The sequence below is a fragment of the Paroedura picta genome, chromosome 1 (assembly GCF_049243985.1).
Source record: "Paroedura picta isolate Pp20150507F chromosome 1, Ppicta_v3.0, whole genome shotgun sequence".
Classification (NCBI taxonomy): Eukaryota; Metazoa; Chordata; class Lepidosauria; order Squamata; family Gekkonidae; genus Paroedura; species Paroedura picta.
Window position 1 is genome coordinate 155,187,610 of NC_135369.1, and position 24,598 is coordinate 155,212,207.

The 24,598-nt window shown below is 41.3% G+C and overlaps 1 protein-coding gene across 4 annotated transcripts in view; it reads right to left on the bottom strand.

The window, feature by feature from the left end:
- The window catches only part of ARHGEF10 (Rho guanine nucleotide exchange factor 10), a 110,363-nt gene that overhangs the window by 77,406 nt on the left and 8,359 nt on the right, over positions 1–24,598 (bottom strand). The window contains exons 2-5 of one of the 4 annotated variants that reach the window (XM_077309355.1): positions 20,929–20,979; positions 5,193–5,360; positions 3,093–3,386; positions 2,222–2,288 (exon numbers count right to left, since the gene is read on the bottom strand). In XM_077309355.1, coding sequence (XP_077165470.1) covers positions 2,222–2,288; positions 3,093–3,386; positions 5,193–5,360; positions 20,929–20,968 — 569 coding nt within the window. In that variant the 5' untranslated portion in view covers positions 20,969–20,979. Of the gene's footprint in view, positions 1–2,221; positions 2,289–3,092; positions 3,387–5,192; positions 5,361–19,228; positions 19,312–20,928; positions 21,013–24,598 lie in introns of those variants that run through there. The other 3 variants (XM_077309345.1, XM_077309335.1, XM_077309365.1) reach the window with 3 other exon arrangements.

The following is a 24,598-nucleotide window of genomic DNA, read 5'->3' on the forward strand; positions in this document are numbered from 1 at the left end:
GTAAACCGCCCTGAGCCACAAGGAAGGGTAGTATATAAATACAAGAAAATAAAAAATAAAATAAATATATAGGTGTTTTAATCCATGTTGTTATCCACCCTGAGCTACCGGGAAGGTCAGGATACAAGAATAAAGATTTATTACGTATTTATTTTATCCTTAATAGTTTGAACTCCACCTAAGTCTGGAATAGTAGATGGGGATACATGGATCTAATCTTGGGGGCAAAAGAAAATCCCAGTGCAGTGAAGCATGTCTTCCACTGCAAAAAGAGGATGTCAAGTAATTATCAGCATTAAAGGGAATGGGCAACTGCAAGCAGGTTCATTCACTACCTCCCTCATTCATAAGGTAACAACAGAGTCTTAGTTGATTTCAGCATTGCATACACACTAAAAGGATTTGTTTAAGAGGGACATGTTTACAGGAGACCACAGCCCTACGGGACCTTAATCAGTATCACAGGGTTGTAAGATGCAGCTGTTCCACCAGGCCTATGGTTGAGATCGAGACAACATCTGGAACTGCTGGCCTGTCTGCTGGAAACCCACCCATTTAGACTCCCGTTGAAGGGTTCCTGTGATCCTCTCCCTGCCTTCTCCCACAGGAGAGAGAATCAGGCAAGTCAGTACTTAATTTCTGGTTTTAATGTTTTCAAATCTATTACTTTAAATTCCAAAAATTGTATCTTATTCTACTTATGTAATTTATACTGCTGTGAGCCACTCTGAGAACCCAGAGAGACAGTGGCAAATAAATGTAACTATAAATAAATAAACTCATCCATCTCCAGTTTTTATGTATATATTCCCATCATCTTCTCCTCAAAACTCAATCCCACCAAGTAGTGACCATATAAGCTCCGTTTTGTATTTCTTTTCAGCCATAAACATCACTAAAGAAGGTATCATATCCCTAATTTCCCCATCCAACGCCTTGAAAGATATTTTCCTGCACTATAGCTGTCTCACTGATTCGCCAATGAGGACTGACCCATTTGGTTTCCAGCCAATCTATTTTGAGAGGTATCTTCTTTCCCACTCTATCTCCACACATTTGGACTATAAAGTTAGTCCCAAGAACCTCAGTACTTTGTTCCTCCCATTGGTATTCATCACATTACTGGGCTCCAGCAACTGCCTCCAAATCCCTGGATCTTGGGAGGAACATGTGTGACAATTTGCATCAGCTACCCCCCACCAACCCCCCGCATCCCAAGACAGGAGTCTATAAAGGTTGTGCTCTACTCTTCCACCCTGCTTTCACCTATGATGCTTTTTCCTTTCACTGATGAACCTCACTGGACCTCAATCTCCAGAACATTCTAGTTACGTTTTTAGAATCAGAGTTGGAAGGGGCCATACAGTTCCATCTAGTCTAACCCCCCGCTCAATGCAGGATCATCCTAAAACATCCATAATAAGAATGTGTTCTACCACTGCTTTGACACCTCCTTCATTTTTCTTTCCCCCACATTTCTCCTTAAATTAATAACATTCGCTTAGGCTATGATTTAATAGAAGTTAGAATTTGTAGCACATTCAGTTAATGTGATATGTGTTTCAAACTCTGTATTCTATTTACTAATTCCTTTTGCTCTTACTTGATCTAATATTTCCCCCCATATTTCAGTAATGTTTTCTTTCACGGATATGTATTTCAGGAATGCAACAACGGCATTACAGACCTGTGTGGATTTCAGGAATGCAGAAATGGCATTATAAATTACAGGGAATCACGTTGGGTTCTGGTTAGTTATATTGCCAGTATGTTCCACCCAGAAGCCTAAATTTAGTAACCTGGATTGGACTGCGTTGCAGAATAAGATGTTCACTTTAATTTATTCCAATATAAATTTTCATTTGGAAGCACCAACAGCAGCTCCAACTAAGGAGTCTCCATCCAATTTAATTAAGGTAACATGTCATAAAAGAAGGAAGTCCAAAGAAGATTTTTAAAATGATCCATAGCAAGAATCAAGTGAAAGAAACTCTGTCACAAAGCCAAAGAATGCCGATGGGCAAAAGGAAATGGCTTGACAAGCAGAGGGCAAATACAGAAAGCAGAATGGTAGAAATCATAAAGGGAGAAGAATAAGGATAGAAGCAAAAAGGTTTGGGAATATCAAAATGAAAGATGGGACAATGCCGAAGACAACATGATCTTTCTAATGCAGTTCATATTTTACAGAGTCTCTTTCGTGAGTAAGTTTGTGGGTTACCTGTTCTGTGGATCCTCAGAACTTTGGGAATTAGAATGACAGTCTTCAGCTACCACTGGAACATTTGCTAAAAAGAAAAATGAAAGAAGTCCTCTCTGTAGTAATGCAATTATTATTTCTCACTCAACCCCAATATTAATATGTGATGATTTGTCTAACATAGAACACTCGATAAATACAATAACATGTTTTGTGAATGTAAAATGAGAAAACAGATATCGACCTCTGAACAAAATCCAGGACAGCCAACACCTCCTTATGATTTTTGAACCATTTAATTTTACTGGGTTGTATCCAACCATGCAATTTCTCTAGGGGGATAGCATTTGCAATGGAGGGAACATCAGTTTCCACCAATTGTTCCTTTCATCCAATTCTTCCTCTAATTTTGTACCTGTTCCTGCTGTAGGAAGTTCACAGATAGTTGGATATACCTCACTAATCCTATTAGCAAAAACATGTGAATATGACCCATAATATTCACATTGAAAAATGGGCAACGTATTAAACTCTGACAGATGCATAGTAGTATGTCTAGAAACAAATTCAAATCAGAAACATAAGGCTATAAATTTCGCATTTCACTCAGTTACCAACGAATTCCTTTAAAAAAACCAACGCATTTCAGTTCTTTTGTGAAAAATTGTGAAAAAACTATATGCGTCTTTCCTCCAGAGGACTTGCATAATTTAAGTCAAACAGAATAAGAATATTAAGCAACATTCAAGAATCTGGATTGCAAAAAAAGTCTAATATACAAAACATACAGCGAAAAAAGTTTTGCAGCTTTTTTCTTCTATTCTAAAATGTAACCCAACATTGGGTCACTATATTACTACTCCATAGACAGTAAATCCCCGAATTATACTACCTTCTTCATCCACAGATATGCTACGTATTATAACAGGACTGGAATATGCTGGCAAAATCAGTGGCATATTTGATGGTACAGCGTAGCCACAGGGTACAGGAACAGAATATCCGCCTGATAGACTAGGACTTATACTTCCATCTTGTGGGCTTGGCTCTGGTGATAGTGAAAGCTCCTTTTCTTCCACTGGCGAAATGGTTATGACAGAGTAAGGGTTTACTCTTGGTAGAGCCCCCTCAGAACTGGCTTCATCTCTCTGCATGTTCACAGTTCCAGCTACATTTTCTATAGTCCCTTTAAAGTTGAAGACAGAAGTTTTAATTTTAGTTCAGCATTGTAGTCAAAATTATATTACAAATTCAATCCTCTGGAGACTATGGGTTTAGAAGGCTGTAACTTTGAGCCTCTTGTGGTGCAGAGTGGTAAGTGGCAGAAATGCTGTCTGAAGCTGTCTGTCCATGAGGTTGGGAGTTCGATCCCAGCAGCCGGCTCAAGGTTGACTCAGCCTTCCATCCTTCCGAGGTCAATAAAATGAGTACCCAGCTTGCTGCTGGGGAGTAAAACGGTAATGACTGGGGAAGGCACTGGCAAGGCCAACCTGTATTGAGTCTGCCATGAAAACGCAAGAGGATGTCACCCCAAGGGTCAGACATGACTCAGTGCTTGCACAGGGGATACCTTTAAGTTTACCCTTAACTTTGTTTAGGATTGCACCACAAATTATTTGATATTGTTTCTATTGTTGACAGTAGAAGTGAGTATCACAATCTACTCTTTAAAAATGCACATTACTGCTATGTAGGTGGTAGGACACTCTAAACTGCAACACGTACCATGGTAAAACGTGTTCCACCATGAGTTCTAGCATGAGACACTGCAGATCAGGACATGTGGTTTTTCTGTTCCAGGGATGGCCTTTCCAGTTAGCAAGCAATAGGCAATGTGGTCTGCCACAGTGAAAACTAAAGACCTTCTCACAAATCATATTTAATCTTTCTCCTCCTCCTCCACCCCCCCAAAACACATACATTGTCTATGTATGTGGAGGCTCCAACATTGTGGGGGTGATGGCTGAGCCCCCGGGGAGGGCGGTATATAAATATAATAAATAAATAGTGAGACATGGATTTGCCAGAAATGGAAGCGGGGAGCGGGAAGACACAACAAGTCCAGCAACACAGGTCAGAAGTCTCACTGAGCTTGCCAGGAATGAAGGCAGGAAATAAAGTAGACCAAGCAGTGGAGGCCTGAGCTTCCTGGGAGCAGAGTTGACGGGAAGAACTGGAACTGTACCAGGTTACCAGCCACTGGAGGGAAGGGGGGGTGCCAGGAGAAGGGGGTGGTGCCAGCAGCATTGGAAGGAAAGGGGTGCACTGGAGATGTGGCAGTCCCAGTACTGGAGATGGGGAAGCCATGCTAGGCTTGCTGGGAGCCGATTAGTGAAAGGAGTCAAAGTTGTGCTGGGGCCACCAGCAGTGAAGATGATAGGGGGGGGACCTATGATGGTTTTCAGAGATGGTGTGTGTGAGGAAGCTGAAGCTAAGAGTAAGAAGGGGTTCTGTGATTATCACAGGTTCCTAGGAGAATATTCTAATAGCTACAGCAGACACATCTTGGGATACTTAAATCTGGCACCAAGGCAGCTCTTTCAACAAACCTGGAAAACATCCCAGGTTTGCAGAAAAATGTGAAAATGTAGTTGTTGTTTTGTTTTTAAAACAAACATTAAACCAATAAAAATACTACAACATTCTCACTGCTCTGCTTTCAGGTACACAGAGTTGCCAGCCTTCAGGTGGGGCCTGGAGAACTCCCAGAATTGTAACTGATCGGAGTTACAACAGAGATCAGTTCTCCTGAAGAAAATGGCAGTTTTAGACAGGAGATTCTATGGCATTATAATCCAGTGAAGCCCCTGTGTTCCTCAACCCCCCACCTTTCCCCAAGCTCTACTTCCAAATCTCCAGGAATTTTCCAGAGTTGGCAGCCCTACATACACACACTTTCCTGTGTGAACATCTACACAGGGCTCCACAATATTCATTTTATAATACATCTTTTATAAATACATAAACAAGCAATTACCTCAGAGAAACTTACCTGCAGAATTCAGCTGTTCATGATCTGCATTAATCCTAGAATCAGAAATAGATGGCAAAATGGTTTGTCTGTCAGCTTCTGGGATTTCATCTCCACTATCGAAATCGAACTGTTCTCCTTCCTCCTCTTCTTCATTGGTAGCACGGGCTGTTAATTCGTTTTCTAAAACTGAACATAGTGCTTAATTAAGGAAACTAACAAACAAGGCTGCCATGAAATGGAGGAATGGTTCATTTTCACAGCAAACACTCCGATATTAGCATTAATAGAACTGGTTAGCATAACTATGCTTTATATTTCTGTGCTGTGCATGAGTAACACTGCATTTCAGGAGGTATGTGGCAGTAACCCTTCTTCACTATCCTGTTTCTGAAGCCTGTTTAAACAGGCTTCTTTCAGAAAAGGGTTTGGTGCAGTTTGTGTCTGACTTGGGGCTCTTGTACGCCTTATGGACTCCTCACGACCTGTGGAGGTTTTGATTCAGCTCCAGTGTTAATTCATTAGCCATCCGTGAGGAAAGTAGGCTTGCTATGCTGTTCTGTGGCAGCAAAACTAAAGAGGAAGCTGGGGGACGCATGACTGGATTCATATCAATGTGAATGGTGCAAAGCTCAAGGAATAAAGCAGACATTGTTCCCTTGACTCACAATGGGCAGACTTGGGACAGAGGGTTGTTGCAGTTGGGGAAAGACCCATTTACTGCAAAAGCAGGTACACTTATTATGGGTAGTTTTTTGTAGCTGGTTTATTCAGCTTTTTAAAAAACAGAGGAGTGCTTCAGTTCTTCAACTAAGGTTAATTCTGCCCTAAATTACTGCTGTCATCTTCTGCTATTCTCTCTGTTTTTGCCTCTAGTCAGTCTTGCAATACTGACCATCCTTTAAGCTTGATAGGAAGATTCTGCTGGTGGGAGGATTTTCACCCATGGTGCACGCCCTCACCTCCCCCTTTCCTCTACAGCCTCCAAAAACTACGTATGAACCTTTTAACTGAGGTTCATTGTATGGAAATGGGCAGGTGAAACTTTCCATGCCATGGAGTTAAATATCAACTGGCAATTGCTGCAGATTAAACTGATATTAAAAGGACACTTACAGGGACCAGCTTAAGATCTGGCAGCCGCAGAGTCAGCTTAAAACACACAGTGACAGTGACAAAGGAAAAGCATTGATGATTGACAGTGACAGCAACAGTTGTTATCACAGAGAAATTGGGGTTGTTATCACAGAGAAATGATGGCCCCTTATCAGCCAGGGAACCCTAAAGAAATCTGATCTGCCTTGTCCCTTTGGCTTGGTTAATACTGAGGGCCAAACTACCCACGATAGTATTTACATGTTATACTCATGGATGACAACACCAATTAAAAGCCTAATGAGGCCATTTAGAAGTGATGAGATGAGGTGCTCATGTCCCCCACCCCACGGTACACAACCATTTTGGCATTTTAAATGGCATGGGGGGGGGGGGGCAAGAGCAATCAGAACTAGGCCTTTGCAGCACTTTGAAACCACCACGTTAGGCTTTCAAATAGCAGTGGTGTCCACGGGTCTGACCCACAAGTAGTGTTAGGTCCTGTTTGGCTCTGAACTCTAGAGAGAAGGGGGAAACGGAAAGCTGGGCAGATCTAAAGGAAGAATTGTGTCAAAATACTTCCCCCTCCCCTCCACTGTAAATACCCAACAAATAATTACTCCTTGCCCTGTTATTTGCTCAGCAACTGATCATCAAGAATGTATAAGCTTATGGTTCTTATATGCTGCTTTTCTCTACCTGAAGGAGGCTCAAAGCGGCTTACAGTCGCCTTCCCTTTCCTCTCCCCACAACAGACACCCTGTGGGGTGGGTTGAGGCTGAGAGAGCCCTGATATCACTGCTCGGTCAGAACAGTTTTATCAGTGCCATGGGGAGCCCAAGGTCACCCAGCTGGCTGCATGTGGGGGAGCGCAGAATCAAACCTGGCATGCCAGATTAGAAGTCCACACTCCTAACCACGACACCAAACTGGCTCTCAGTGGCAGCCTCCAACCTGGAGAGCCGGGTTTGGTTTCCCACTTCTCCACATGAACCCAGCTGGATGGCCTTGGGCTAGTCACAGTCCTGTTTGTTCTCACAAGGCAGTTCTGTCAGAGCTCTCTCAGCCCCACCTACCTAACACAGGGTCTGTTGTGAGAAGAGGAAGGAAAGGCAATGGTAAGCTGCTGTGAGACTCCTTCGAGTAGTGAAAAGTGAGGTAAAAAACCCACAACTGTACAGAATGGTCTGATTCTGTATTAGGCAGCTTCGTGTGCTGAAATGTTAGGGACAATGGCTAACCAGAACATGGCAAACCTTTTGTGATTACATAGCCATTTAAATTTAAGCCATGCACCAAAAAACAAAGACAGACCATCACAGTATTGCTGGAGGCACTTAAACACCTTCATCCAGTTGTTGGTTTACAACTATGCTCAGTCTGCTGAGAGAGGGCGGAACAAAAGTTGAAAGACTAAACAATAAACAAATAAGAACTTCTAGCAGACTAGCTAGTATGGAACATAAAAGTCAGCTACTCAACCGCACCTTTTAACTCAGCCAGACTTAGCCTTCAAGTCAGCTCTAGAAACAGATTATGCAATGGAAACCACAGACCAAGGGGAGAAAGACATCCAGCTTGGAGCATAAACCACATCCGTTTCAGAATGCCAGCACAGACAGCCTAAAGTCAGAAAAGGACCACACAGACAACAGTTACAACACCTACACAGAATCCCTTTCACCACCACAGAGCATTGCCTGCAGACTTGTAAGCTTATCAGCACTGACTGCCACTATTGCAGTGGTTCTCAGCCTGGGGGTCGGGACCCCTTTGGGGGTCGAATGACCCTTTCACAGGGGTTGCAGCAGGACAAGCAGCTTGGCCAGGGGGGGCACCATTGTTGCTTCTCCTCCTGCAGGTGCCCGTGCTCGGCCGCCAGCCGCTCCAGTAGCACCTCAAACGCAGCACAGTCTCCCACCAGGTGCCCCAGGTGGCAGTGCAGCTTGGCCTCGGCCTCTAGGTGGCAGCACAGCTCCTGCAGCTGTGCCCAGCCTCTCCAGGCGCTCCCACTCACCATGCAATGTGTCCCACTCCAGTGCTGCCTCCCCGCAGAAAAAACCCCAATTTATATACAATCATGAACAATGGATCTTCAAGCCATTGGTCACTTTCGGTTTAATTTCTGTGAAAGAACCCTTGCATAACTTTATGGCTGGGGGTCACCACAACATGAGGAACTGTATTAACAGGTTGCGGCATTAGGAAGGTTGAGAACCACTGGTTTAGAGGGTCGATTGTCACTGGAAATATCCAGTGAGCTTCTGTGAGTAACCATGAATCAATCACCTTCTCTCTTAACTTACAGCACAAATAGCTGTGAGGATGAAATAAAGGGAAGAGCTAGGTATCCTGAGGACAAATGGAATGAAACTGTAACAAACAAAACTAGGGCTTTGTCCCTAGTTAAATATAAGAATAGTAAGTTAGCAGGCGTAAACACCAGAAAATAGATGGAGTTTATAAAGCACGCCTATCTAGTTTATAAAGCATGTTTATAAATCTAGTTTATAAAGGAGTTTATAAAGCACGCCTATCTAGTGTACATATCACCTAATTTAGTTAATTGCAATATGTGAGAAAACAAGTGGTTCCCCGGAGTTGATTCCATAGCCATGGCAACGTTAAACAGTTATTCACATAGCTGAGGGACTGCCTCTTCTTATATGCCCCACAAAGAGCTCTTTACTTTGTGAATTCCAACTTACTGATGATCCCCACCCCCAGGGAAATGTGCTTGGTCTCGGCCAGAGCCAGGGCTTTTTCAGACCTGTCTTCAGCCTGGTGGAATTTTATTTCATTTTATTAACTTTTATACCGCTCTTTCCATATGGCCCAGGGCAGGGGTAGTCAAACTGCGGCCCTCCAGATGTCCATGGACTACAATTCCCAGGAGCCCCCTGACAGCATTCGCTGGCAGGGGGCTCCTGGGAATTGTAGTCCATGGACATCTGGAGGGCCGCAGTTTGACTACCCCTGGCCCAGGGCGTATGAGCTGCCTGTGGAGATGAAGGCCCTTGTGGAATTTTCTACGTTCCAAAGGACCTGCAAAACGGTGCTCTTCCACCAGTCATCTGGTTGAGGCCCAGGACTGCACCCTTATCATCCAAACAGGTCCCCCCGCCAGCCCTCACAACAGGGATTCTGTCCAGGTTGTTGCCCACATCCAAGTCAGACCAGAAACCTGAATTCCATTGGCCAGTTTGCCTCAGCTTGTTAGGGAAAAATCTGGGATTTTTCTGTAATAAATTTTAACTGATCATTTTTTCAGATTTTACATGTATTTCAAATGTTATTTTACAAAACTGTTGTAAGTCACCCCAAGACCTTTTTGGATAAATACTGAACGCATAAACTTTCAAATTTGGCACCTTGATTAGGATCCCTATTTGAAATCAAATGGTTAGAATTTCTGCATGCCAGGCAGATTAAGGACCTGTTCAAAGTCCATACTTCTACTTATGACGGAATCCAGAACCCATTACACTTTGTGACAGCCTTATTTAATCAGATTTATTTTAAGAGATATGGATCACATCCTAAGCATGTAACCAATAATTGCTTTTGACATGAGAGAATGAATATGCAGCTGTTCTCATTCAGTGGCTGTTCTTTCATGCAATTAAGCGATTAAAAGGAAGCTGAATGTTTGAGATCACAAATGGCAGCAAGATAGAACTGCTTTGTTGCACAGAGAAAAATATCCTGCCCTTTTTCTTGCACAGCCAAAACAGCACATATTCATCCAGCATCTTAGGGTTTAATCAAAAGTATTTCAAGTATTTCAATAGATAATTTTGTATTTAATTTCAAGAAGTCAAGCATTAGTTTGTTTACTGTGTTATTCTTTATTCAGAGTATTTATATAATAGTACCTGTATTTTACTATTCAAAATAACAGAGGGAATAGAAACCCTACAGAACTGGATCCAACAGTGCTGCTGCAGAAGCAAATAAATATAACTACAATACCACTTTCTTCCAATCCAGTCTAGCCCACAAGATGGCCCCTATCTTGACTTCGCTGATCTTGCAAACAGGATCTACACTCTCAAAGCCAGACTATGTTAAGAAACTCCAAATAGGTCTATCCTCAAAACCAATCCAGAGACTACCATTAGTAATGACCACTACAGCTAGGTTGTTATTATTGAGAGCTAAGCAGAGCTTGCATTGTTTTCCCATTTCGCAGTCACTCCATTTGGCTGCCCATCAGTTACTGGGCTCAATTCTAGATATTGAGTGTCTCAAACAAAGTCCTTCATGGCCTTTGTCCCTTGTAACTGTAGGACTGCCCCTCTCCCTATGCTCTACATATCTCGGCAGGGCTTTCTGCAGGTGCTACTCTGCAAGTGGGTTAAATCAATAACCAGCTGTACATGTGCATTCTCTGTTGTGGCCTCAACCTTACGGAATGACCTGCGTGATGTGGTTAGGAAGGCTCCAATTCTTCTGGCTTTCTGCGCAAACTCGATTGCACTGTTCATTTGATGTCCCATACGACTAATCAGACTTTCATTATGCAATTTGCCTTCATGGTGAAAGCAGACTATAAACAATGTAAATTAAAAAAAAAACACAAGTGGGGACCCACAAGAAATGTCTGGAGGACTCCCACCTCTACTTTACTTCCTTCCTACTTCCCCGTTTGCTAACAATATTCCCCCTTCTCTTTTCCCCTTCTCTGTCAACCAATCCCTGATTCCTCGGCCTCATCCCTTCTCTGCCAATCCCCGTCTTCCTCCCTCACCTTATCTGTAAACAGACCTTTTCTCTTTTGCAATTCACCCCTTCTCCATCAATTTCCTCCTCCTCTGAAACCCTCCCTCTTTTTCTCTATTTCCTTTTCTCCCTCCCTACTTAGATCTCCTGTTACAGGTGAGGGTCTGTAAGACTTGCGGGGGAGGGGGGGATCCTTCCCCCATCACTAAACCTGGTTCAGCTTCAGGCCTCAGCAGCTACCTCTGGGCCTGTTCATAGCAGCTGTAGTATCTGGAAGCTGCTCTGGGTCTGGAACACCTCCCCACTTCTAAGTCAGGTGCAGTTTTAGGTGTCACCCAGACCACTTCCGACGATATGACTGCAGTGGCTTCCTTGAGCACTGTGGATGCTATGAATACAGTGGCTCTGAGAGCAGCTCCCAGACAACGGAGCCAGCTCTGAAAAAGTAAGGACCTTCTCTGCAGGATTTTTAAAAAATACATTGCATGGTTGAAGCTCCCCCTGCAAAAAAAAAGAAAAAAAAGAAAAGCTTTTGCAGAGAATACTCTTTTATTTGGGGGGAGAGCTTAAACACCATGTTTTTTTTTTTAAGATTTCAGATATTTTTCTGCAAACCCCTTGGCATTCTCCACATTTTCAGAAAAACGTGTTTAGTGTCAATTGTGATCCTTATCCATGGATTTAGGTTACTGCATATGGGGGCCACATGTCTCTTGTAACTATTAGACTTTTAGTGCTGTATCGTTTGGATTATTTGATTTTTAAGGCATAATCACATTATGATGGAGGGCTGCTAACCCTGGCTTCAGAAATTCTAGGAGATCTGTGGGTACAGTTTCCAAAGAAAGCTCAGTGGAGATTTGATGCCGAAGCCTGCCTTAAAAAGTTGTCATACCCCCCAAGAGATCTCTTCTCTAGTCTGGGGACCAGTTGTAATTCCAGGGGACTCTAGGTCCCATATGGAAGCTGGTAACCCTACTGCAACACATTTATATGGCCTATACACAGTACCTATTCAATCCAAATCCTTTCTTGGCATATAAAAACAGTTACCGTTAAAGGCGGAGTAAGGAGACATAAGAGCAAAATTAAAGAAAAGACAAAGTAGATAAATAAAGCCCACAAAGAACTGTTAAATATACAACAAATTGTCTTTAACCACAGTCCTGATGCTATTTAAAGGCACCTTGAAAAAATCCAGCAAGTTTCTGTTATTTCTGTGTTGGTGTTATCAAGAAAGAAGGAAACCTCAAGATGGTAAGAAAGTCCCCGCTTATTTATCAAAATAGGGGTCAAAACTTTTCCATGAAGACTTCCCTTCAGGAATCAACATCCACATAAAGATGACCAGATTTTAACATTGGTAAAGCGGGACACCATTGACTGGGGGGGTTCTTGAACAAAAATTTGGTCTATATGGAGCAACAAAAATTTTCATAGAACACATAGATCACAAAAATAGTATTGTAATATATATATATATATATATATATATATATATATATATATATATATATATATATATATATATATATATATATATATATATATATATATATTTAATTTCAACATAAGTACAATTTGCCAGTTGCCCCCAGATGTCCTTCCAAAAGTGGGAGAATCTGGTCACCTTAACATAAACAGAAGAGATTGGACAGTGAAAGAATCCTTAAAAGGCGGCTTCTGGACAACAGTAGTACTAGAAGATGACACAAGCAGAGGATATTTTGTAGATAATGTCAGTACTTCAGTTAACCCTGGTTAGTACTGTGCAGAAAATAGAAATAGTTAACCACTTCAAGTAATCTCTTACTTCTGAAATCTTATAATGGATTCCTTCAAAAAAGAAACTTTTGAAGAAGAACCTACAGTTTTAAAAAATGAAGTGAAAAGTAAACTGAAGGCAACTGGAAGAAACAAATCACCAAGAGTAGACAGGATATCAATAGAGCTATTCCAAGCCACAGAAATTGTGGTCATCAAAATCTTAACAAGAAAATGCCAACAGATATGAAAAATGAAACAATGGTCCACAGACTGGATATGATCAATCAACATTCTAATTCTGGCAAAGGAAATGTCAAAGACTGCAGCAACTATCAGACTACATTAATTTCTCATGAAAGTAAAGCAATGCTCAAAATCTTACAACAAGGCCATTAAGTTATATGGAATAAGAAATGCCAGATATTCAAGCTGGGTTTAGAAAAAAGATACACTAGAGATCATACTGCAAATTTACATTAGTTACTGAACCACAGGAGAGAATTTTATTTATTTTATTTTTATTTTGTATTTATATACCACTGTATTCCCTTAGGACTCGTGGCGGTCCACAATAAAATGAAGAAAGCCAGTTTGTTTCATAGATTGTATGAATAATGAAAAGCTGTGGCTGATTTTGCAAGAAGTGGGTATAAAATTAATCAATATTTTTCTTCTCAGGTCTATTAGACACCCCCCCCCCCCAAATTGGGATTTCTGAAAAATCCACAATCTCAATACCATACCAGTATTGGGATTCAGGATTTTTCCAAAATACAAAAAAAAAAAATCATGTCCACTAGACCCAAACTGATCACAGCTGAACATCAAAAAGACAAAAGCAATGACAATGAGAATTAAACAAATTAAAGTATGATGATGATGAAATCAAGATTGTTAAATATTTTCTATTTCTTGGTTCCATCATCCACCACAAGAGAAATGAAGGAGCTAGAAAAAATTCTTAAGTGTAAGGATGAGTCACTGGCAACCAAAATCTAGGTAATTCCTGGTACAGTAGTCCCCATTATTATGTGAGGGTGTGTAAGTTAGGTAATAAAGAAAGCTGGCAGGAAGAAAGTTGATTCATTTGAAATGGGTGTCGGAGGAGTTTTATGTAGACTACCAAAGAGACTAGTTGGTCGGTTCTAGATCAAATCAAGTCTGAACTCTCCCTAGAAGTTAAAACAACTAAACTGAGGCTATCATGCTTGGTCACATTATGAGAAGGCAACACTCAATGGAAAAGATAATAATATTAACATGAGATGGATAGACTCAACCAGCAAAAACATCACTATTAGTTGCAAGACGTGAACAAGGCTTTTAATGTTTTGGGGATAATTAATTCATTGGATCATGATTAGATTACTTAGCACACACATACACAAAGTACACGTAATGAGGGCTGTTGGTTGAAGAAGGAAAGCTTTCAGGGAGTTTGGGCCTTTGGATTCATGTGTTTTACACACATACTGAACTTCCTTAGCTTTAATTCAAGTCAAGTCATGTTTATTTATACAGTCACAGACCTTTTTTTATCTTGTTTCTAGTAGGTGGCTCTATATTGTACTGTTTATGATTAATCCAACCTAAATCAATTTAATTATATATAGCAATACTTATTTCATTCATTTTGTTTGATCAAAGTACCCCTAGCTTATGTTTTTTTGAATTTTCTGGTGAGGTACAGTGTGAGTGTTTCACTTCACAAATGATACTTCTTAGCTTTCACTTCACTTTTCACTTTCACTACTTATCTTTTAGATCATAAGTTATATGTATAAATTTATACTGTAAATATATTGAATGAGCCTCTTGTGGAGTAGGGTGGTAAGGCAGCCAACATGCTGTCTGAAGCTCTGACCATAAGGCTGGGGGTTCAATCCCAGCAGCCGGCTCAAGGTTGACTCAGCCTTCCATCCTTCCGAGGTCAGTAAAATGAGTACCCAGCTTGCTGGGGGGTAAAATGGTAATGACTGGAGAAGGGAATGGCAAACCACCCCGTATTGAGTCTGCCATGAAAATGCTAGAGGGCGTCACCCCAAGGGTCAGACATGACTCTGTGCTTGCACAGGGGATACCTTTACCTTTATATTGAATCTCATTTTTAGCCAACAACCAAATGCAGAGGGCATCTAATTTAACTCCTGACCCAATTTAAAGTACAATATAAGGAATGATCATCCCTAAGATCTGCAGTATCTTTTACAGTACATTCTCAGTTTTTTTAATGTTCATGTCCACATAGAAGAGAAAAACATATGATTAGCCTGAAACTATCACAACCAAAATTACTACAATTCTAATAGAAGGAAAAATAAGCATTTCTATATCTGGGTAGGAATCTTAGAAACAACATGCTGATTGCCACCTTTAAAGCCCTTCATAACCTGGGACAACATAGCTGAAGGTCCACAGTATGAAACTATGCATTGTTTTATCTCTACTCAGTGCTTTCTGTGGCCGGTTCTTTCTGGGGTTGCCATTTCTAAAAACTCAATATAACTCTCCAAGCAAGTAACAAGTGATGTTATTGAACTATAACCCATGAAAAGCTCCAACTGCTGATGACCACTTATTTAACCTCTATGAAAGGGGGCAGGACATGTTTCTCCTGTCCAGCTAGCACCCTTACTTCCACCCATTTTGCCCATCTGGCCTCTATCAAAAGTCAGTCTATGCAGCCTTCTCAAAAAGCCGACCTGAGGACTGTTTGCCATCGCTGTTGACGTGGATGGTTATACTTTTTTTCAGAAGGGAAATGTTGTATGTGGGGACAGGGTATATTTAGTTTATGGTGGACTTGATAGATTAGGTTGTAAAAATTTCTTTTAAATATTTGTGCAGTTTGTCTGAATTGTTTATATATTGACAGTTTCTAGCTGCATTGAGCCCTTCAGAAAGTCAGAATTAAAAAACAAACAAAACAGCAATAGCTCAACAATGTACTTTCATGCCATGTTGTCTGTTTTTCTTTCCTCTTGTAAAGAGTGTGTTATTAAACAAAATATCAATCATTTGCTTTAACAGATTTGTTTTCCCCTATTATTTATGAGAAGCAATAGGATCTCTGTCCTCCTATTTCAAACAGAAGTTCAGACACCAAACAAGCAACTAGCAGCTTTCCAAACAAGAGACTATTCATAATTACAATTCGGATGTTGTTCTCATTCATCTCTAAGCTTGGCTCCAGTTTACCATCCTTCTTTAACAGTCTGCAAGCTCAAATGGGCATTTCTGACAAATAAATGCAGCACAAACAAAAATCAAATCCCTTTAATACATTTACAGTATAAATGGGGTTCAATTTACGCACTAATCTTACATACAGTGCCAGAGCAGGCTTAGACATACAGAAATACAATGTTCTCAATTCCAGCTTCCAATATATGTGAAATAATAGACAACATGGTTTGGAACTCACCAGTATAACCAACAGCAAATGAAAAGTTAGCTTTAGAGCACTTTTTAATACTTCACAATCGTAACAATCCTTAGGAATTAATTTTGCTAAATATTTTTTTTAATAAAGAAATAGGATTTCCGGTTTTACCTTATTTGTGTCAGGTTTCATTATATACTAGAGGCAAAGTCCATTGTAACCAGGAATACAACGGGCGCTAGGATGCATACCTGCATTATGGCCTTCCTGGGGGCTGGCTACATGGCAAAACTACCTGCCCACCCTTGGACTCCTGAGGCCCCACCTCCAAACCTCAAGGAACATTCCTGACCCAGGGGTTACCAGCTTTCAGCTGCAACTGGAGAGGTTGGGACCTGGAGATTGGCTGGAATTGCAGGTCATTCCCCTGGGGTTTGGATCCCATGGCAGTGCAAGAATGCCAAGGTCCAGGTGGGAAACAGAAAAATCCTGTGTGGCAGTAATTGCTAATAACAATAAACATCAAATAATTCATAAATGTCATAGTTTCTTCCAATGAAAACATTTAATTAATAGCAAAATTTGCTTCAAGAACTGAAAACCTTTCAGTCAGTGTATGTTCTTCAGTTTAGTTTCTTCAGTTCAGTTCAACATCCAAGTAAATAAAAAACAGTAGTATGTTACAATCAAACTTTAAAACATTGATTGGCAAACAACTTACAAAGGAGTTCTCAATTACTGCCTCTGTCAGCTTTTCTCAACTTTTTACCATTGAGAAACCCCTGAAATATTCTTATGGCTTTGAGAAACCCCAGAAGTGGGATCTCCAGGTCCAGCTGGATATTAGCATCCTTGCTACTGGTCGGGGGCCTCAGCTTCCAGGTGGGACCTGGAAAAACCACAGAATTAAAGTTCCTCTCCAGACTGCAGAGATCAGGAGGAAACAGCTGCATGGGATGGGGATTGGGGGGGGGGAGGCTACAGAGAGAGAGAACACAGAAGACAAAAGCATTCCTTCCTTCTCAAATAGCAAACATTATTAATTACACAATCACTTCATGTAGGAAATACCTGAGCGTCTCCCTCCTTGGATTGCTCTGAGAAGCCATTGGCCAGAAAGTCAAAATTAAAAGGAAAAGAATCCACTAAAAGTCAATGCGCAAGTCAAAAAAAACTTACACAATCCTCTTGGAACAGCTTCTTCTGCCTGTGTTCTAGCTATATTTCTTTAAGGCAATGGCCATTTGTACAGCAACTTCTCAACCCGGACCAGGGCCTTTTCGGTCCTGGCCCCAACCTGGTGGAATGAGCTCCCAGAAAAGCTGAGGGCCCTGTCGGAATTGTCAGCTTTCCACAGGGCCTGTAAGATGGAGCTCTTCCACTAGGCATTTGGTTGAGGCCAGGGTAAAACCCCGGTGTTTCTATCAAGGACCCCTTCGCAATGTCTATCAAAGTCTACTAGAGTCTATTAGACCAGCTCCCACTCAGTCCTAGTGGAAGAAGACTCAGCCTCCATCTGATCGAGGTGGGATGGGACAGCTTACTTGTGTTTCTGACCACATGCTTGTTTTATTGTAAATTGGGGTTGTATGGGGTTTTATTGTATTTTAATATTTTATTCTGTGAACCACCGTGGATTCCTAGGAAATGCAGCAGTATATAAATCAAAATAATTAATAAATAGATAAATAAATAAATAATGTGTCAGATGGATTTGATTCCCTGCTCCTCCACATGCTGGGTGACCTTGGGCTAGTCATAGTCCTGTTAGAAACTGTTATCACAGGGCAGTTTCTCTCACCTACCTTAGCCTCACCTACCTCACAGGGTGTCTATTGTGGGGAGAGGAAGGAAACTATTATACACTACTCTAAGACACCTTTGGTCAATGAAAAGCAGGATATAAAAACCAACTCTTCTTCTACTGGGAAGATGCTACTGGGATACAGTGCCTCCCCCTCTCCACATGTCCCCAAGACTTCATGGTGCTTCTGTGCCCTGTTTACAGTTTCTCCATCTTCCATGCCATTGGCCTCAAATTTGCTTTGTTGTGATGGTCTTAGAAAGACTATAGCAATAACAAGGTGGTATCCATATGGAAAGGAAAAGTCTATATCTTCCCAGTCTCACCCACATCAGTATTATTTTCCCTGCTGAAATTTCCTGTGATGGCTACCCCCAAAGCATTCCTCCCTTTTCAGATTGCAAATTGCAAACCTCACATGACTTACTCATGTGTACACATTACCAGGGCAGAGGCTTTTCCTGGCTGTCCTGAGTCCCAGAGGGTTGACAGGGGGACATTTCTGGGCCTCCCACAGCCCCCCGCCCAGATGGCACACAGAGGCTGCATCAGGAGGTGGCTCGATCCTCCCCCCATATCTTCCAAGTTGAAAGAGGCTAGGAGGCCAAGGCAACTTACTGGCAGCAGGGCATGCTCGGAGGCTGGTTCCTCTTCCACCCAGCAACCTTCTGAAACTGGCAGGAAGTTGAAGATGGAAAATCTGAACCCTTATTAAGTCCTTCCTAGCTGAGGGCTACCTCCTGATTGGGTACCTCCTGAACTACCTGAACAGGCCATTCCTGGATGCGGGCCAATCAAGTAGTGGGTGACTTGTCAGTTTGGGTTTTATAATGTTTACTGATGATATATATTATATATAAAGCTACAGATAGATGGGTATGACGAGCTTGCTTCTTTCCCCTCCTTGGTAACACAGTTCCATGTATACCACTCCTATGTTGTGCAAATGATTTCACAATACTGGAAAAGCAACGTCAACTTTTGGCCCAGTATACGGATTTTGACTGCTTTGTGTCACAGAGAGCAGCAGGGAATGTTTCTGAGCTACCCAGGACAACATAACACAATATTAACTATTGAATCTAATACTGAATGGCTATAATCCTAACTTCAGATGTATCATTGTACTGCCAATATACAATCTTTTAAAAATGAACCACAGTTTATTCCTTTGTCCAAAACTGTGTACTCCCACTGGCTCATTTATAAAGGAAGCTTGGTAGTAAGAAAACCAAGTTTTGTAATTGTGGCCTCTGTCTTCAAGTTTAGGATTCTTTTGATACATACTGCAATTGTGTTTGGAATACTGCGTCACCGATAAGCAGAGTTGGAAGCCAGAATTCTCATATCTCATTTACATCTTTCTTCTACAGGGAACCCTAATATAATTCAAGAGACAATCACTTATTTGCACAACCATATCTTAAGCTGGGCAGGTTTATTATTTTTGAAATGCCTATCCTATTTAATAACAGTTCCAATCCAGAAGTCACCACCACATTAAATGCACCCACTGTTAAGAAACCCCTGAGTTAAGAAATCACCTATACACACCCTTTGACATAGCCCAGCAGATTCTCCAGGGACTTCTGCGTGTATCACATCCCTATATCTGATTTGACCCCACACCATTACCTGATAAACTGTCTTTTAAAATTATACTATGGAGATCAGGAAACATTCCACAAAAGATACTAGAAGGGCCGTTCCGCATTCACCCAAAATAGCACAATGGTTACTAATTGAAATCGCTTCAGTTTTGCCTTTATGCACAACGTCGTTGACAATCTGCAACACTCCTGAAACCGATCTGCAAAAAGCGCTTCATTGTAGCGCTTTCAGGGAAATGCCAAAAAGTGGATTCACCCTCCGGAAAGCGCTACACTCCTGCAACCAATCTGCAACACTAGCGTGAAAGTTCTGTGCGTTACCATTGTTGTGGTTTCTGCAAAGTCCCTCCCCCTAGCTCTCTCCTCTGATCTTCCGGCGAAGCGATCGCCATTTTTTTTTCTCTGAGAGAACGGAGATCAACGCACCAGTGAGCCTTCGTTTACCCAGTGAGGCTTCCCTGGCTGCAGCCCCTCTGTTTAAAGTCACCAAGCACAAGCATCGCAGAGGCCCGTTTGCTGGTTTATTTTCACTTTATTTTTCACACTGTTTTCGGCCGAAAATCGCGCCCGTGAGGGGGGGGATTTTTTTTTCACTCGGGGGGAGCGTGGCAACGATGAAACGGCAGCTCAAACACCACCTGCTAGCTGGATGGGTCTCTCCGTTGCAACAAATCAATGCATATTCGTTGCAACGGGTGTTTTTTTTTTTAAAAAAACCTTCCTTAAAGGGAAAGGGGCTGTTTGAGAGCATGATAACGGCCGCCCATTGGCTGCTTGACAGCCAGGGGCGGGACACAGCTTAGCAATAGTGCTTCCTGGCTAGCGATTTTTGCAGAGACCGGAACCCTGTGGGAAACGATAGAAACGCAACTGGATTCCACTACAAAGGCAGGTATGCGTTACGCCGAATTCCACTATTTAAAATGGCGATTTTTCGTTCAGCAAACAATTTGCTACATGGATCCCGGTGCGGAATGGCCCGAAGTATTTGTGTGCTCACACATCTATTTCTCTCCCCAAGAAAAACATCCATTTAAATAGCCCCCAAAATTCACAGCATCCGAAAGCAACAGAAACCACATCCAGGCAAGATATTTAACAACTGGAAAAATGAGCTTCATCTATAAAAGCTACTGCCAATGAATGAAATCACTTGGGTAGAATCTCATATTAAACAGACACACCAAGGCATGCCTTATGCCTAAACACAAGAAAACAGATGAGTCAGATTTAAACAACAAAGCAAAATTATAATTCAAAGGGTTAATTCAATCACTGAATTTCCCCCCCCTCCAAAAAAAGAAAAAGAAAAAAAAGACCCAAGAAACTAAAGACAAAACACAGGAAAAAGAAGTGCAACTTTGTTGTTCTGATTACCTTCAGGGGGTGGCGGGGGAGGGAATCCTTCCATATCCATAGTACTATGTCCTTTACAAAAAAATATAAGAACAATAAATGCCCCTGCAATAAAACATTTAAAAAGAAGGTAAGCACCGTGGAAGTAATCAAAACATCTTACATTTGCTACCTAACATCAACATGATTGCATTAGAGAACTTAGCAGAACAAAAAAATCAGAACACATGCTAAATTTGGACAGCTATCATCCTATCTGTAACTGTAAACTCCTTAAGCATGCAGAAGTTTCGGATGTGGCACCTTTAGACATCAAAGCATAAAAATGTCGTGAAAAAAATGTCATTTTTTAATAGTGTGAAAAAATGTCATTTTTTAGACATTGTGCTTACTGGCAGCTTTATAATAATCTTTCATTGCTCACAATATATTTTGGTGATTTCTTAAGAGTTCAGTATTGTTTACATGGGTGAGACAATAATATAAGCTCTCCCAGAGAACAGCTGCTTTTTTTCATTTAAGAAGTACAAGAGAAACAGGTAGTTTCATTGAAACCATCAATGTTTTGCTCCAGATATTTCAGGTATTTCTTTTAGAAAATTATTCCACATGCTTTATCCAGGCTCAAATGAATCAGGAGGTATTGTGGCTGGGTGGTTAAACATCTGTTTTGCAACAGATCCCAGATTTAATTCCAGTTAAAAGCATCAGGTAGCAGACTTCACCTGAGACCTTGGAGAGCCTTTGCCAGTCAAAGCACACTACCTAAGCTTGATAGACCAATAATTTCACTCAGAATAAGGCAGCTTCATGTGTTCGTGTAAGTTCTGCTTCCAATTAAATCCTCGTGGTAAGAAAGGAATGGTATAAGTTATAACTGGCAATGTAAAATGTACATACGCAACCTTACTTTCTTACTTTTGTAACAAAAAATACTTATAACTACTCAGCAAGGTGTAATACAATTGCCTTGAAAAATATTACAAACTTACTTTGCCAGTTTTCCAAGTTGCTAATCAGTATCGGATTCTCAGTTTTAGAAGCAAAACGATTGCTTTTGATCCATAAGGAATCCATTTTGAACAATGGCTAGATTTCCCTTGTACTTCCATAAGAAGGCAATAAATCAAGGGCAAAATCATTTGCATGCCAATAAAAGTTCTGCTGCAACTGGTTTATATTTTTCATGCTCTTAAGCTGTAGAACCCTTCATGCATTGCAGCTCACTGCCCAACAATTTTCAGTTATAGGTGACTGGGTGTATCTCCAGCATCTCACTCAAAACTTCCTTATGGGGAGGGGGAGAGTGGAGTGTGCAGGATTCTTTTCAACAGTATTGAGAATGCTAAAAGGCTCTTCTTGACTTTTTATAATTGGTAAGCTAGAAATCTCATATGTGAGAATTGCACAGGAAACAGAACTTCCTTTTCAATAAAGGAAAATAATACAATGACCATTAATAGGACATTTCACACAATGTTTTTCCTAGATGAATGTCATTTTCATGTAGGAAAAACTAATAGTAGATACAAAACATGTTTAATACATAGTGTAATAAGCACCACCCCATCCTGCTTTGGGGTATGTGCATGTTAGAAAGACGCACAGAAAAATCCAGCTGCAAAAGCACATTCAAAGTGCATCGTGGTTGGAATGAGCCACAGTAGTCCTGTGCATGCTTTCAAAAAATGTATGCACTATATACATGCAGGGAAATGAGATTAAGTCTGCTGGCCTCACTATATGTACACATATGTTTACAGTGAACTGTATAAATACATGACTGGGAATTTGTACATGACTGGGAATTGTACATGATTGGGAACATGAAAAAAACAATTTCTCAATAAAGCTGAACAGTTCTCAACATAGTTCATTTATTTAGATTTCTAGTGGTTGCAGTGGTTAACATCAAATTTCAAAAATACAAAGTTCAAAAACCAGAAACATAATAAGAAACAGCTTGGTGTAGTAGTTAGGAGTGTGGACTTCTAATCTGGCAAGCTGGGTTCGATTCTGCACTCCCCCACATGCAGCCAGCTGGTTGACCTTGGGCTCGCCATGGTACTGATAAAAGCTGTTCTGACCAAGCAGTGATATCAGGGCTCTCTCAGCCTCACCCACCTCACAGGGTGTCTGTTGTGGGGAGAGGAAAGGTGACTGTAAGCCACAGTGAGACTCCTTCGTGTAGAGAAAAGCAGCATATAAGAACCAACTCTTCTTCTTTAAAAAAGCACCCACACAGGCCGCCAACACCCAATCGAAAGAAATGCTACCCTGCTTGGGAGGGGGGGGGATGGGATTCTAAGGAACATTTTAGGAGGAGGGGCCAACAGATTCCCCCTCTCTGCCTGGCCTCAACCAAAAGGTCACACATCCAGCCCGCCTTCCAACAACTGCATTGGCTACTAGTTGAATTCCAGATCAGACTTAAGGTTTTGGTAATTGCCTTTAAGGCCATACGTGGTCTGGGCCCCGGTTGGGTAAGTGTGCTTCTTCCTCTGGCCCCTTTCTCATATATATGGAAATCTAGTCACGTGTATATACAAGTGTTTGAATTTGAAACACATGATCTAAGCTAGTGAACATGTCATTTGTATATGTAGCAATAGAGAGTTATGTCTGCTCTTCACTATCATGTGCATTTCTCCTTCCTGGAAGAGATAGTGCAATGAGAGAGACTTCATATGTGAAGCAATCCTGATCCTCAAACACTAATACAGACACAGGCAGACAGCTGTGATGGTCTGAAGCGATAAAGCAGAGTTTGAGTCCACAGGCACCTTTAAGACCAACATAGTTTAATTCTGGGTATAAACTTTCATGTGCACACACACTTCAGACTGTGATCCTGAGCAAGCATGCTCATATTTGAATTGGAATCTACTGTATATACTCGTGTATAAGCCGAGTTTTTTAGCACAATATTCACATTGAAAAAGTGCTCCTCGGCTTATACGCGGGTATATACGGTAATTGAATTAACAGCCTGCTCCCAGTCAGCCAATCGTTACATTGCTTCTGCAAGGCTCCTGCAAGCTGAAGCCTGCTTGCTGTGGCTGATTGTAGGACAGCAAGGGTTTGAGAGAGGGACTCGGATATATTTTTTCCTTTTGCCTTTACTTCTTCCAAACTATTCTTTTGGTTTCTGTGGGTGGGGTGGGTTTTGGGGGTGCTTTGGGATTTACTGTTCCTCCTTTATGTTTATTTCTTCTTTTTTCTGAGGGGCAGCATTGTTTGCCTTTTCTTCTTGGGGTTGTGTTTCTTTTAAAAGTTGATTTTTACAGTTCTTTCTTTCAGTGTTGAGTTTTACAGTTCTTTCTTTTAGTGTTTTGTTCTGGGGGGGCACTGTAGCTGTAGTTAGAGTAGTCCATTCTCCCAGCTTGGTAGTTGTACTTGTTGTAATAGGTTGCCAACTTTGGTGCCTCATCTTATATCCAGGTAGGCTAATATGCGAGTATATATGGTAGTTTACATAAATTATATCAGTTAGATTAATAGCACTAAATACAATATAATCCTCATCTCTCCCTCCTGATACAGCCTACCACATCCCATGAAACACTGCCTCTGGAATGCCTTGCCTCTCCCCCATGAAAGGGCTGGTTGTAATGAGGGACCACAGCGTGGAGGTATGATTATACTGGCAGAAAACAACATATAGTCCGATTCAAAGTATTTTTACACTGTC